The 15,752-nt window shown below is 35.2% G+C and overlaps 1 protein-coding gene across 1 annotated transcript in view; it reads left to right on the top strand.

Annotated features, from left to right (window-relative positions):
- Positions 1-9,337, top strand: part of LOC107728457 (dihydropyrimidinase-like) — a 10,599-nt gene extending 1,262 nt beyond the window's left edge. The window contains exons 2-9 of the mRNA XM_016538617.1: positions 288-446; positions 727-906; positions 3,175-3,364; positions 5,223-5,382; positions 5,525-5,666; positions 5,805-5,947; positions 8,955-9,162; positions 9,263-9,337. Coding sequence (XP_016394103.1) covers positions 288-446; positions 727-906; positions 3,175-3,364; positions 5,223-5,382; positions 5,525-5,666; positions 5,805-5,947; positions 8,955-9,162; positions 9,263-9,337 — 1,257 coding nt within the window. The remainder of the gene's footprint in view (positions 1-287; positions 447-726; positions 907-3,174; positions 3,365-5,222; positions 5,383-5,524; positions 5,667-5,804; positions 5,948-8,954; positions 9,163-9,262) is intronic.
- The last annotated feature ends 6,415 nt before the right edge of the window (positions 9,338-15,752 follow it).

Here is a 15,752-nt window from a genome sequence, read left to right as displayed (position 1 = left end):
CCTCTTGCAGTGATCTGCAGGCTGCTGATTTTTGATCATGTTATTCAGCTGCAACAGAATGCTTTGTAAAAAGACACAGAATGTTTGACATCTAAATGTTTGACTTAATTTTTTTTATATTGGAATTTTTTATCTTATTGGAATCGAAACTAGGAATCGATAAGCAGAATCGGAATCGATCAAATTCAAACGATACCCAACCCTAGATGTAACTAGAGAGTTAATTTTTAACAAAGAGTGTTGATGTTCCATTGCTTTGCTAGCTACATAATACCATGTGTCCACAGGCCGCATTCGCAGGAGGCACGACCATGATCCTGGACTTTGTCATCCCACAGAAGGGGTGTTCACTCTTGGAAGCCTATGAGCAGTGGAGAACAACGGCTGACCCCAAAGTCTGCTGTGATTACTCCCTTCATATGGCAGTAACCTGGTGGGATGACACTGTATGGCTACTACCATGTATTTACAAATAAATAAATTATATTTTAGTTATGAAACTTGCACTAAAAGTCATTTGCCCAATAAAAAAAAAAACGATTAAAAAAATGTAACCAATCATTTTATGAACTTATGAACATTTTATAAAAAATATGAACTTACAAATTGTTTCATTCTACTTAAGGGTGGTCCTCCCTCATGGTGGAATCACATGGGGGTTTTATCTGACTATAAATGTGATGATACATCATTAACAATAACTTCTAAATCTGGGACTTTCTCTAGGTCAAGAAGGAAATGGAGACTCTTGTTCGTGACAAAGGTGTCAACTCTTTTAAAATGTTCATGGCATACAAAGACGTCTTCATGCTACGTGACAATGAGCTCTATGCCGTATTTGCCCAGTGTAAAGAGATCGGAGCAATAGCTCAAGTCCATGCAGAGAATGGAGACCTTATTGCAGAGGTGAGAATTATTCTGAGTTTATAATTACATCCTCAAATTACAATTCTGCATCTTGTTTGCTATCATTAAATTTCAGGAATCTACCATGGAATTAAGTTCCAAATGACACAACCTTAAAAGGTAACCTAAAACATTAATCTTGATGCCAGGTATGAGGAGAGAACGGTTCATGGAATACAGAGGTTAGAAACTCTGTGCATCAGCGTGGGTCTGTAAAGGGATTTTTCCCCAAAGCTCTCTGTTCTTTCAGCCCTGAGTTAAACTTCACCATGATTTAAGATGAGTAAACCAGTGTGCAGGTGTTTCTTGTAAATCATTCTTTGAATGCAAAGCTGATCAGGCCCTAAGCAAACAGGCCATGTTACACAAGAACTGGCCTGTGCCTTTAAACTACCAATGTGAAGTGACATTTTTTACAAATTATATCTGGTCAAAAGATCAAGGGCATATTCTGCATAAAAGTGTCAATTATTTTTCATGTGATTGTGTTAAGAGACTAATAATAACCAGCTATTTTTATGACATGACCTCAATTATTTTTAGATGGTAAATTGCCCAATATGTAGCAAAAAGCAGCCAGATGTGTCATGTTAGTCTTAGAGTGGTCAGAGTTCATTGAAGCAGTTTATTATGATATGCCACTAAAAGTACATATTTAGGCAATTTATAAAGAACGTGTCACTGAAATACATTTTGCCATCCTGACATTATTAGAACAAATCACATGACGATTACAAACATGTGAAATATAATATAATTCCACTGGAGGGCAGCACATACATAAATGAGTTAATAAAGCTGTATTTTAGGCTTGTTTTGTTTTTCACTAGTTTCAGAAAAGACTATGGTACAAATCATGCACAGGGAGAGGAGGTATAACAAATCGGCCAGTGAGAGCCTCAAGTAGGATAGAACACGTCAAGACCAGACTTGACAAATACTACAACACATATCTTAAACAACAACTTTAAAGACCCCTCTCCTTCAGGTACTAGACTACTAGTTTCTCAAAAGAGAATTAAAGATCCAAAACCCAAAAGAACAAAACACTATTTCCTCTCTCTTTCTCTTAAATGAGACTTAACCTTAAATTAAATTCTTAAAGACTAACTATAGTCTCTCAGTATTCACACTCATACTTTCAGCATTCACACAGTCTCCTTCCTCTTTTCCATTCCCCAAAACCAACAAACTAAGGGTTTTTAAAGCCTCTTAGTAAACTGTAACACCTGCCTTCACTAATTATCCAAATGCAAATTAATTAACCTATTAAATTGGGTTTTACATTCCAAACAGCACCAGAAGAGGTTGGCACACACAGAGAGAAGCCCAAATTATAAAGCCAAAATATAAAGGTGTTTTTTTTGTACAGACAACAACACTGTCAAAATGATCTCTGTTCACACAGATTGTGAAAACGACTTAAAATGTCGTATTATGCACGTCACGCCAGTAGTTGGCGATGTCACTTTGTAAAGAAACACTAAATAAGCGCGTTGTTAGTTTACAAAGAGACGATAAACATTGTTTTTAAAACTTGCACTTTGAAACACATTTAAGAAAGTTTTCCAGGCCCCCAAAATGCCGTTTTCATGTAAATGAATGGTCAAAACACATACATTTTCCGTTTTTTTGTTGTTGTTCAAAACGGTGTCGTGTAAATGCCCCATTACATTGAATGACAGGGTATTGAACTTGAGATCTCTTGGAGTGTTCCAGTAAGCAACAACTTAGTAACAACCCACAACATTAGCATAGCAACCACTTCCTAGTAACATCCTAGTAACCACATATGAATGCACTAAAAACAACTCTAACTAAAGACACCTTAACAACTACAGTATAAGAAAGCACTAAAGATATTCAGAACATCTTAGGCACCACATAGCAATGCCTTGGCAACCACCTATGACACTAGAGCCAGATAACAAAACAAGAACGCATTAAAACACCCAGAACACCTTAGCAACAACATATGAATGACCTGGCAACCACGAACAAAAACCTTAGCATTGTGGCAGTGAGTTTTTCAAGGCAAGCATCACTCCTTCTGTTTTCTTCAGAAAACATAACTATATACTATTCTTTTTCTGCTTGGCGAGCACTGCTGTTTCCTTCAGAAATGCTATATATTATTAAGAATCTATATATTATAGTTGCTAAATCTGAAGAATTTTATGCTGATGTCGTCTGCTTAAATACAGTACTGTTGATGGCTGTCTCTCAGAGCACGTATAGATTAGATTTTCTGTGAATATTCCCTCACAGGGTGCAAAGCGTATGCTCTCTCTGGGCATCACGGGTCCTGAGGGCCATGAGATGTGTCGTCCGGAGGAAGTGGAGGCTGAGGCCACACAGCGCGCCATCACTATTGCCCATGCCGCTAACTGCCCGCTCTATGTAGTGCACGTCATGAGCAAATCTGCAGCGAAGGTGGTGGCTAATGCTCGCAGAAATGGTGGGTGAGCTAGGATAACACAAGATTATTATTCACAGCAAATGTACAGGCCTGGATTTGATGTTTCTCATGAGTTTTCTGGTGCAAATCATGAGATCCGTTCATTGTTTGACTGATCCATAAGATCAAAGCAATCTGGAAATTTTAGAGTCAACATTACATTTTTAATATATGTTCTGGTCTTACTGTGAACACTTTATTAGGGCATGCTATTCCAAATAAAAATAATAATTTGCTTCTCCTTTGAAAAAACTTATCCAACTTATCTACCATTTAAAAGTTTGGTCTGTAAGATTTTTCATTGTTTTTGAAAGAATTCTTCTCTTATGCTCACCAAGGCTGCATTTCTTTGATGAAAATAGAGTAAGATTAGTGAAATATTTTACATTTTGAAAATGTTTTTTTAGAACTGTATTTTAATACATTTTAAAATGTAATTTATTTCTGTGACGCATGAATTTTGAGCAACCATTACCCTAGTTTTCAGTGTTACATGATCCTAATATGCTGATTTGGTTTTTGATTTTGAAGAAACATTTCTTATTATTAGTGCTGCCAAACGATTAATCGCGATTAATCACATCCAAAATAAAAGTTTTTGTTAACATAATATATGTGTTTACTGCGTATATTTATTATGTATATATAAATACAAACACGTGCATGTATATATTTAAGAAAGATATGTTGTGTTTATATATTAAATATATTTATGTATAATATAAAATATAAGAATATAAATATATAAATGTACTATATACATGTAAATATTTAAAAAAATATATAGTCTTATGTGTGTGTATACTATTTATATATACATAATAAATATACACAGTACACATACATATATTATGTAAACAAAAACTTATTTTGAATGCGATTAATAGCGATTAATCGTTTGACAGCACTACTTATTATCAATGTTGAAAACAGTTGTGCTGTTTAATATTTTTGTCTTTTTCAGGATTCTTTGATTAATAGACATTGGAAGACATTGGCTTCCTGTCTTTTTTAGAATTCAGTTTAAGATTTTACTTATTGTTTTCATAGCTCTTAATGGACAAGCCCCATCTTATATTTCTGAACTTATTTATTTGCATTCAACGCCTACGTCTCTCAGATCCGCTAATAAAGCTCTATTACATGTCCCTCGGTCATGACTTAAATTAAAAGGAGTCAGAGCCTTTGCAGTCGCTGCTCCACGTTTGTGGAATCAGTCCAGACTTAAGACACATTTTTACTCTCTCGCCTCTCCGGGCTATTAATTGAATGTGAAACTGTTGTTATTGCCAATATTACAATTTTTATTATTATTGTTGTTATTTTAAATTTTACTTTATTTTAGAATTTGCTGTATTTTATTATTGGTTTTGTTCAGCACTTTGGTCAGTGTAATACTGAATTTTAAATGTCCGCTATAAATAAAACTTACTTACTTACTAATAGAAAGTTCTAAACAGCATTTATTTGAATTAGGAATAGTTTGTAACATTATAAACTTTACTGTCACTTTTGATCAATTTAATGCATCCTTGCTGAATAAAAGTATTACATTTGTTTCAAAAATACCTACCTAGCTAACTAACTATATAAATCTTACCCTAAGCTTTTGAACAGTAGTCTATAATAAAATACAAGTCCCATCCTACTTTAATACTGTTTCACTCAAAAATTGGTCAGATTGTAGATTTAAAATGTGGAATGAACATCATTTAATGCTGATTTTATTAAGTTTGGACTAAGGTTAGCTGGTTTTGACACCTTTGAATTGATGTTGTTTGAGTTTTACATTTCTAAAGCTGTTAATTAAACACTCAATATTGATCCTTTATCAATCACACTGATTGTTTCTCGTCAGGTCGAGTGGTGTTTGGAGAGCCCATTGCGGCTGGACTGGGCACAGACGGCACTAACTATTGGCATAAGGATTGGGCTCATGCTGTTGGTTTTGTCATGGGCCCACCTTTGAGACCAGACTCCAGTACCCCTAGATATCTGATGGACCTGCTGCCAAGTACGTCATTATTTACTTACATTTACATCCAAACTCGCATTACTTTCTTTTCTTCCATAGAATACAAAAGGTCATGCATGCAAGATAAAAAAAGAGAATATTAAAACATCAAGAATGATGAGATGATAATGTGCATTATCTTACAGTGATGATCTAAGCGTGACAGGAACAGACAACTGCACATTCTCAGTGTGCCAGAAAGCCCTTGGGAAAGACGACTTTACCAAAATCCCAAACGGAGTCAATGGTGTTGAAGATAGGATGTCTGTTATATGGGAAAAGGGAGTGGTCAGTGCTATCTATCTGTCTGTCTGTCTGTCTGTCTATCTATCTATGTGTAGTGCTGACCTTTAGCTTTCTCATTCTTGGATGTGAGATACAGCGATCACAAAAATAACTCACAATTTGTGGTTTTATTTTCCCTAGCACAGCGGAAAAATGGACGAAAACCGGTTTGTAGCTGTCACCAGTACTAACGCAGCAAAAATCTTCAACCTTTATCCTCAAAAAGGGAGAATTGCTAAAGGCTCTGATGCAGACCTGGTCATATGGGACCCAGAGGCCACCAGGTAACTTACAGCAGCCTAGAATACATGTGACCTCATTTACATGCTCTAATGAATAATGAGCCCTGTTTCAATGTGCAGACATACCTAACAGCCAGACATTCAATACGAAGACAAAATCTACTTTTTTTTTAATAGAAGGCTGCAGCTGTGACATCAAAACCCAGAAAACGAATTCACAATTTCAATTCAAAAATAAGGTCCGTGGTAAACATAACTTGACGAGACTTGGACGTTTTGTTGTACAATGTAAACTGCACACATAGTTACTTATTACAAACATACAAGTAAAAAACTGCTTCGCAAGCTGCATTTTCAGTATGGGTGTATGTATTTTTACATTGTAGAGCAAAACATCCAAGTATTGTCAGTTTAGATTTACCGCAGACCTCATTTTACTTGTAAATTGAAAAACCACATTATAAAACCCATAGGAAAATCTCAAGGGATCTTATGCATTTCTGTAACATTTTTATACGCATTGTCTTTAAAGAAAACAAAATCATTCTGCATGATACTTAACATGACATTTTCAAAATCAAAGCCTTATTGTTACACGGTACACTCTAAAAAATGCTGGGTTTTTTCACCCCAACTTTGGGTCAAATATGGCCTAACCCAACTTTTGGGTTAAAAATTTAATGTAAAAATTTAACCCAATGGTTGGGTTAGTCCATATTTGACCCAAAGTTGGGTTGAAACAACCCAGCATTTTTTAGAGTGTAATGTGGCATAAAGTTTTGACTGTATAATTCAAAATCCAGCCTTCTCATTTCATGGGCTTCAGCTTTTACATATCTTCATTTCATGAGCGCTTGAGTTTTTTTGTAATTGAAGAAAGTCAGCAATGTTTGAGCTTTTTACATCACTTTAATTGCTATGTTTTTTTGTTATTCAGCTGAAATGAGCCAATCTACTTGACATATTTTAAAAATGAAAAACCTCCTTAGTCACATATTTGGACCTGACATAAATAGTCAAATAAATCGGCAAAGTTTGCTTTAAAGCTAAAAACGCTTTGAAATGTAATGTCTGTAGGTTCAAATACCTGGGATGTTAAGCATGTTTCTGCATGAATGGGGTCATACAGGTTCTATAGGTACTGAGGCAGATGTTGCCATGACAAAGCATTAATACAGCGGATTGGCTGCAAAGACGTGACCATAAATGGAAAAACTGAAGCGTTCTTCCTGCTCAAACACATCGTTTTTAAAGTGCACGCATGAGAGGAGAGGACGGAAACAGCAGACGGCCGTGGGTCTTATGTAATTGGGCCACGTTGCTGCTCCTTTTCCCCGTGAATCTGGGCTAGCTCCCTCTAGGCAAATAACCAACCGCTGATGTGAGTAAAGCAGTGAGGAGCAATGTGCTGAAATTTAGCGCATAGCAGCGTTGCATTAATAAGAACTGAGCGCTTGTGTAAGACGTGCTAATAAGAGACCGGTGATGTTTCTGGGTCCAACAATTAGGGTCAACTGGATGCATGTTCTTAGTGGAAAATAATGGAAAGCAAGACAGTTGTCCACGATACTTGCATCAACCTACACTTTAAGTTTAGATTTAAAGCTTCTCCTAATTGTACCTCACATTTGATTGGACTGACAAGTTAATTTAACTGTGAAATTGCATGATTATCCATCCTTCAGATAATTATTTGGATAAAGTGTTATGATTTTACCGCCTGTAAGGGTTAGCCTACTCCTAGGCTCCAAAACACCACTGTTCAATAAGTTATTACAATTATTAATATTAATACAGTAAATATTTCATCCACCAGCTAAACGATGTGATTTCTAACTTCGAAACTGCATAAATAACAATTGTTTTCAAAATGGAATTCCGAACATACCCCTCGTATGCCATTGATGAACAAAGCCAAAGCACAGGTTGTTAAAAAACAAATAAGGAAATTTTCATAGCTTCACACAGTGTTCATAGTTTTCGAGAAAATTAAGAGTTTTCAAGACAACCTGTGATATTTAGAAAGTATTTTAACACCGAAAATGTTACATATTTCAGCTTTACCGAAGTTCATACAGCAATATAGAATGTGTGGTCAGCTTTATAATCATTTTACAAACCAAGGAGTCTGTGTTTTTCTGCAAGCAACATAACAAATTAAAAATTAATTGTAAAAGAGAAACTGTCAGAAAAAAAAAGCTTTCAGAAGATAAGAATGAGATTACAATATTGTAGGCAATATATTTCAAGCAGTACAACCTTTACCCTCAATTTTGGGACTGTAGCATTCATCATTTTGAAATGCTGGAATATTTATTGTCTTTCACAGCAAAATAGATGCAAAAATAAAAAGCATGAAATGCATGAAATGGTATAGTCAAGTCAAGTCAAGTCACCTTTATTTATATAGCGCTTTTAACAATACAGATTGTGTCAAAGCAACTGAACAGCATTAATTAGGAAAATAGTGTGTATAGTGCACAAGGTATGCAATTTTTATTCATAAATCAATTCATGGAAACTTGCTGAATACGGTATTAAAATTTATATCCTTTGTACAATGTCAGTTGATGGAATCCATAACTTTTACTATCTTTCTAAATTAGCTTTTTAAGATGATAGCGGTCATGTTAATTGGAAAACTCTTGTTTTTGCTGGTTTGTCTCAGTGCTGGAGACAGATGGCCACTCAGAGCTCATTCTTTGAACTGTGCTGATACAGCAATAGAATGGTTAAAAAAAAAGCCGAATATGGGAAACAACAGATTTGGGCTGAAAAACTGTAGTGTGCCATTTTACACACTGTAAATGGGCTCAAAGGTCCTTCTGCTGATTTATTAAAGTCATTTGTTTTAATATATTACGATTAGGGCTGGGCAATAGCCCACAGTGCATGCTAATAATAATAATATATTAATTTTATTATTATTATTTTTATTATAATAAATGTATTTATTTATTTACACACAAACTTAATAGTTTACTTTATATATAAATGTAAGTTAGTAAGTCAATTTGCATAATCTTGTATAAGCTTATGTTGTTTTTAGGGTGATTTCAGCAAAGACTCACCACCAGGCTGTGGACTATAACATTTTTGAGGGAATGCTGTGTCATGGGCTTCCAGTGGTCACAATCTCCAGGGGGAAGGTGGTTTATGAAAACGGGCAACTGTTCACAAAACCGGGCATGGGACGATACATCCCACGGAAACCCTTTTCTGAATTTGTGTATAACAGAATTAATCAGCGGGAAAAGGTAGGACAAGTTTGGGCTCTGCTCTAAGGCTGCCCAGCATCCTCTAAAATTTTGAAATGTGGTCATTGAGTGCTATAGAAACTGAGGCTATTTTTTTTAGGTTGGAAAGCCATGTGCTGTGTGCAGAGAACCATACACTGGAGAAATAATATCCATAGCCCCAAAAAGATCCTGAATCATATGGGAAAAAAATGTTTTATAAGGATGTTTTATAAGATGAATTTGCAGTATACTCTTAAAAACTAAGACTCCAGTTATAACCAGAAAAGGGATTTGCCATAGAAGAAACATTTCAAGCTTCACAAAGAACTTTTTAATTCTGTAAAGAACCCAGAAACCACTGCACTGCTCTGGAGAACCCAAAAATCTATACACTCAACTCAAGAACCATCTACAGTGAAAAAAATGGTGCTGCAAGGAATGACTGAAGGACCACTTATGCATTAGTGATGAACAATGATCAATTCTGATATTCTCCTGTTTTGTGTTTTGAATCACCCCCCAAAAATGCCGTACAGTATTGTCAAAAACACTTTTTTTAGTTACAAAATGTTTTAATACATTTTTATATGGTCATGATCAGACTCTGAGAAGACATTATTTTTTTCATGAGAAAAACTACTTTTATTCAGCTAGGATGCATTAAATTTGATAAAAAGTTAAATGAAAGACATATATATTACAAAATATATATTTCAAATAAATGCTATATACATATATACAAATATATACAAGTAAGTATTAACTGTTTACACCATTGCTCATAAGAAATGTTTCTTGAAAATTCAACTTTACTATCAAAAGAATAAATTATGTAAAATATATTAGAATAGAAAAGAGTTATTTTAAATTGTAATAATATTTCACAATAGTACTGTTTAGAGCCTTGGTGAGCAGAAGGTCTTTCAAAATCATTAAACAATCTTACCAACCATACACTTTTGAACGGATGTCTACATGCTTTGTATTCTATAGGATACAGGTTTAAAACGTATGCATATGCTCATTGTTCAATGACTTCAACCTCAATCTGAGTCTGTTAAACCCTGAAGAGTGAAATGAAAACCATGGCCCTGGTCACAAACTATGACCACTAGGGCTCCTTGTTCCATACAGCACAAACTGATCACTAGGGTAGAGGTCTGCGCGGGACTGCTTTTTGAGTCCCGCTCCCGCAAGGTTATATTCCGCACCCACCCGCTCCCGCTATATATTCACTCTTTGTTCACCCGCTGTCCGCTTAGAATAATTTTCTTCCTGACCCGACCGCTCCCGCTAAAATTAGATCTCGTTTCCAGAATCTCAAATTTCCGCTACTGAAAGAAAGAGAGATAGGCTGACAAATAAAAGTGTAGTCTGCACAAAATTGTATGTTATTGTATTCGTCTTGTCAAGAGTCTTGAAGACTTTGACTTGAATTTATATGAATTATCTTAAGACACAAAATTAGTTTAATATTTTATGCAACACAGTAGGAAAAAAAGTGTCAAGAGAAAATAAAAATGTTTTTATGTCTTGTCAGGATACAATTCGTTTAACATTGACAACGCAATAGGGAAAAAGTGTCGCAGAGAGAGAAAAAAAAAATGTAGGTTGTACAAAAATAGCCTAATTAGCTATTTTTATAATAAAACGCGTGACGTTTAAAGCATGCGTGCATAACAGTCCTGAGTGCAAGCTGTACCGGTGGTCAATATGAATAAAGCGCAGATATGCTGTTCTAAATGGACGTCGGGAACGAGATATTGTTAGACGCCCCCGCTCCCGTTCAAATTACACTAGAGTTACCGACCGCTACCGCGTTTTATTCGGGAATTTAATCCCGCGGCACCAAAAATTTGGTCGGGTCCCACGGTTCCCACGGGAGAGCCGCGGGAATGCAGACCTCTACACTAGGGCCCCATGGCCTATTATCCATTTGCCATTATCCATTGTCATCACAAACAGAACACCTGCTTTTTGTATACAGCGCAATGCTATGGGTACACTTTTTGATAAAAAGGTGTGTGAATGTTGTGTTGTCAACATGTCAAACCTGCAATTATGGCTGATCAACAGACTGATGTGTTGCAAACTTCAAGCATATTCAAACAGCGTCAGGGTTTGTCCTGTGCTTATGGAAAAGTAAGGGGCACCAAAAACTGGGCTGCAATAAAAACAAAAAAGAAATTATTTTGCTTATACAATTTACATTATAACAGTCAAGGCCAAAACATCATCTGCAAGAACTTGAATACAGATGCTTACAGCTACTTATGTTTGATTTCACACATAGTACTTTTTGTGAAATGTATCACAACACAATTCACAATGCAAATATGTGCTGCATTTATAACACTATAGTGGCTATCAACATACACCTTCTGATGTGTTTCTGGAGAAGCAAAACTGAAGACTTGTTTTCAGAGAATATATTTTGAATTAGATGCATTATTCTTACTGTTAATTTTAAAAGAATAAATAATACTGAGTGAGGTTTATTCTTAAAGCAAGAAGAACTATTTGAAAATGGGGTAATACATTTAAACTTAATTTATGATAGTCTTTACATCTTGCACACTCAAGAAAATGTATTCTGTTTTAAGGATGTTGGAATATATTTAGTAGAAAACATGTGACCAACCTGCATGGCTAAAGTCTTCAGAGCTCCTTCATGCTCTTCTGCTTTAGTTTTGCACCGCTTTCTTAAAATCTTTGCATGTAGATAGGCAGCTCTTTTCTCTGCGACTTCTGAGAAAAACTGCTCAGATAGCACAACTCTGAGCTGGACCATCTGTGATGAAAGAAGAATCAGAACAAGCAGCAAGGCCAGGACGACAGAAAGAGGAACCAGAGACTGATAGAGCCACAGTTCCGGTTCAGGCAAACACTTCTTCTCAAACAGAGACACCGTGTAGGAAAAGTTTGCCCCTTTTGCATTTTCACCAACAGGTAAACCTAGAAATAATGTGGCCTCCTTTGAAAACAAAGGAGAAATGAAAAGAAAATAATTAGATGAAATTCAGACATCAATTACTAACCCTCTGGAATTGTGTGACTTTCTTCCTTTCTTCCTTCTGTAGAACACAAAAACAAAAGATACAGAACGTTGTGGTCCAATCAACATTGGGCCCCATTGCCTTTTTTTTGTCTTTTTTTTTGGTTCCAAAGAAAGAAAGTCATACATGTTTGGAATGACATGAGGTTGAGTAAATTATGACATTTTCATTTCTGCATGAATTATCCCTTTAAACCTACAGAAATTAAGATATTTGTGCCCTTACAAAAATTAACCATGGTTTTACTACAAAAAAAACAAAAAAAAAACATGGTTACTATAGTTAAACCATGGTAAACACAAATTACCCATGGTTTTGCAACACTAACCATAGTTTAACCATGGTATTTGTAGTAAAACTGTGGCTATACAAATGGCAGTCAATACGCCAAAAAACCATGGTTACTACAATTTTACTATAATAAAACCATGGTTAATTTTCGTAAATTCACACAGCTGCAGAATACATTTGTCTTTTCTTTAGTTTACACGCAATTCAGTTTTGAATGAGAATGAAACTAGATTCTAAGTGACTGCATTTACCAAAACAAGAACAAGAACAATATTACATTCATAAACAGTAAAATACATTGCCATTCATGGATATAGTTAAGATGGTTGATTATAAAAGAGTGTAAGGATTCTTTGCCTATTGTGCTTTTATACGAAAAATATCTGAGGTTACCTTCACACAACAGAAAAAATATTTTATAATGGTTATTCCTATTTGAAATGCTAATCAATTTTGACAGAAAGTGCAACCGTAATCTATAACCAGATTACAGCACAACAATACGTTTAGTGCTACAGTTCTGTTCACACTCAGTTCAGTTATAGAAAAAAACGAAGGATTAAAGGAAAAACATATCCCAAAATCCGTAAAACAATACTGCAACTTCTTTGTTTACCTGAACTTTTATTCCCACAGGAACACGAAGTGGCTCCAGTTCCCCGAGTCGCTTGCTCAGAACTACAATGAGCCAGTAAATCAGGGCGTCTAGACTGATAAACACCAGCCAGGTGAGACAGTGAGTTAATATGGGAAGACTGAACTTGATCATGGCTTTCCACCGCCGACCCGTCGGACGAATGGACGGAGTCACTACGTAAAGTTCCGATTCGCTTTTGGTCAGCGGAAGGACACACGGTTTTCCCTTTTCCCTTTGCCGCTCATCAAAACAACGGAAAGTTTTCGTGATGTATTGGTTGTTGTACCTTTTGTCTACGTGGAATCTTCTCAGGTATAGAGCAGTGAGGAGTACAAGAAGTAAAAGACCTAATGTTGGAGACAATATCTTTCCTATTGAAGACAAAGCGTTGGTCAGTGCTAACACATTTTGCGCGGTCTGGTTTAAAAACTGTTCTGCCTCGGTGAGGTAAATTTTGAAGTCTTGCGAGTCCACCTTTGCTTTTAGTTTGAAATCTGCATGGTAACTCCCCAACTGAAAGTTTCTAAAGCAATTTTTAAGTTGCTTTCCCACCCACTTCAGCATTTTAATATAATTCCCGAGGGGTTCTGTATTAATATCCAATAACTTTTCCTCCAAGTTGCAGAGGAGGCCTTTTGCAAGGAGTCTCATGTTCCGCAACGTGTTCTGGATGTTGAAGAAAATCACTGAACTGGTTCCTAAAGTGAGAAGAAGTCTCTTCACTTGTTTCACACCCATTGAGATCAAAATCAAGGCTCCAAAACAACGAATCCTTTCTGAGAAATACATGGCTGGTGTTAAGCTTATACAAAAAACACAAGTAAAGGGAAGCGAGACCTCCTGAACACATTTGAAGGAAAAGTGGAGGATGAGAAAGAGGAAGGTGCTCAGAATAAGGCTGGTGGTAAAACAGGTCAACAGGAGGAGAAGTTTTTCCTTCCAGCTTTTTGTGGTGTTGGTCGTGTAGAGACCACATATTCTGGACCAGACCCGTCGTAGTCCTTCTGCCAGTTGATGCAGTTTAGCTTGAATCATCATCGTCCCACTAACCTGAAATTACAGGAACAAAGATTTTAAAATCGTTAATGGTTTCATAACTAAATTATTAATTAGCCCTAGAATTTCTGCATTATTTTGATCTATAGTGGCCCCAAAACATACTGTATTTAGACACTTAAGCCACACTTAAAAAAAAACTGAATAGCATTTCATTAGATGACAAAATATCAAATCAAGTGACTTCTTTTGTAATACAGCAGCACAAGCATATAAGTAAAACCTTTAACAAAAATAAATTTGTTGGGTTTTAGATGATAAAACAATAGATATATTGTTCTATTTGAACATTTTATGGTTTAAACAGCATGATGAGACTAAGTTCAATTGCAATAAATGGCTCAAAAAAGTGAATTCCGTTTTTGCAGATGTCACGTGGTTATTTTGTTAACTAATTCAATGACATTCAGACATTTGTCAGCGTGGCTTAAGTTATATAACACCAATAGTGCTGTCAAATGATTAATCGCAATTAATTGCATCCAAAATAAAAGTTTTTGTTTACATAATATATGTATGTGTACTGTGTTTATTATGTATATATAAATACACACACATACAGTATATATATATATATGAAAATATTCGCATGTATATACATTCATATTATTATATTTTATATTATATAGAAATATATTTAATATATAAACATAGCATATTTTTCTTAAATATATGCATGCGTTTGTATTTATATATACATAATAAATATACACAGTACACACTCATATATTATGTAAACAAAAACTTTTTTGGATGTGATTAATCATTTGACAGCACTAAACACCAAAACTTAAATTTGATATTATACTGACTAAAGCAGCAATGAATCTGTTAATACAATTTAGTCTATCTTACAATGCTACATTTGATTTTGTGATGACTTAAAACACCCTATCTTCTGATTTGAACAGTCATGCAGGTATTTCACAGTTAACCTATTTTTCAATGTTTAACCTACCTTTTATTTGTCAGCAGTCTTGTCAGCTCACGAGTGTGTTGTGACAGTCCAGCATTCATCTTTTTAAAGTAAAACAAGAGGAAGCTGATTTTATCCCTCAGTTGTTCACTTCCTTTTTAGCCATCATCTCAGCACTTACTCATTACCACAGAAAAGCACTGACAAAATCCCCCTCATGATTAATGTGTTTTCAGGAAAAAAAACCCAATGTCATTTAGTTGTTTGTGGAAAGCTGCATGCTCGCTTTCTAAGTATCTTGATCATTTTGATAACATAGGAAAACAAAACAAATTTCCCTAGGACAAAATTATAGAACTATTTACAATACAATAACTGAAGAAAAAACTTAAATGTATTGTTATTATTACACTTCTGAAACTAATACATTTATATGTATATGTTTGTATACACACTGTACATTACCAATTACCATTGACATATATGCTACAAGACATAATGAAGAGTTTTTCCTTTTTCTCAAATAATTTTTTTTCTATTCACTTTTTAAGTTAAGCTAAAGCTGTATGCATGTGTATGAGTGTGTGTACTTTGTTTTTCATGTCATGCCAAGAAACATTAGAGACGTATTGCTTTTGTTTGCGAATGCTCG

Source organism: Sinocyclocheilus rhinocerous, unplaced genomic scaffold (assembly GCF_001515625.1).
Source record: "Sinocyclocheilus rhinocerous isolate Xijiao unplaced genomic scaffold, SAMN03320098_v1.1 scaffold66, whole genome shotgun sequence".
Taxonomy (NCBI): Eukaryota; Metazoa; Chordata; class Actinopteri; order Cypriniformes; family Cyprinidae; genus Sinocyclocheilus; species Sinocyclocheilus rhinocerous.
This window is presented reverse-complemented; position numbering and strand designations above follow the sequence as displayed.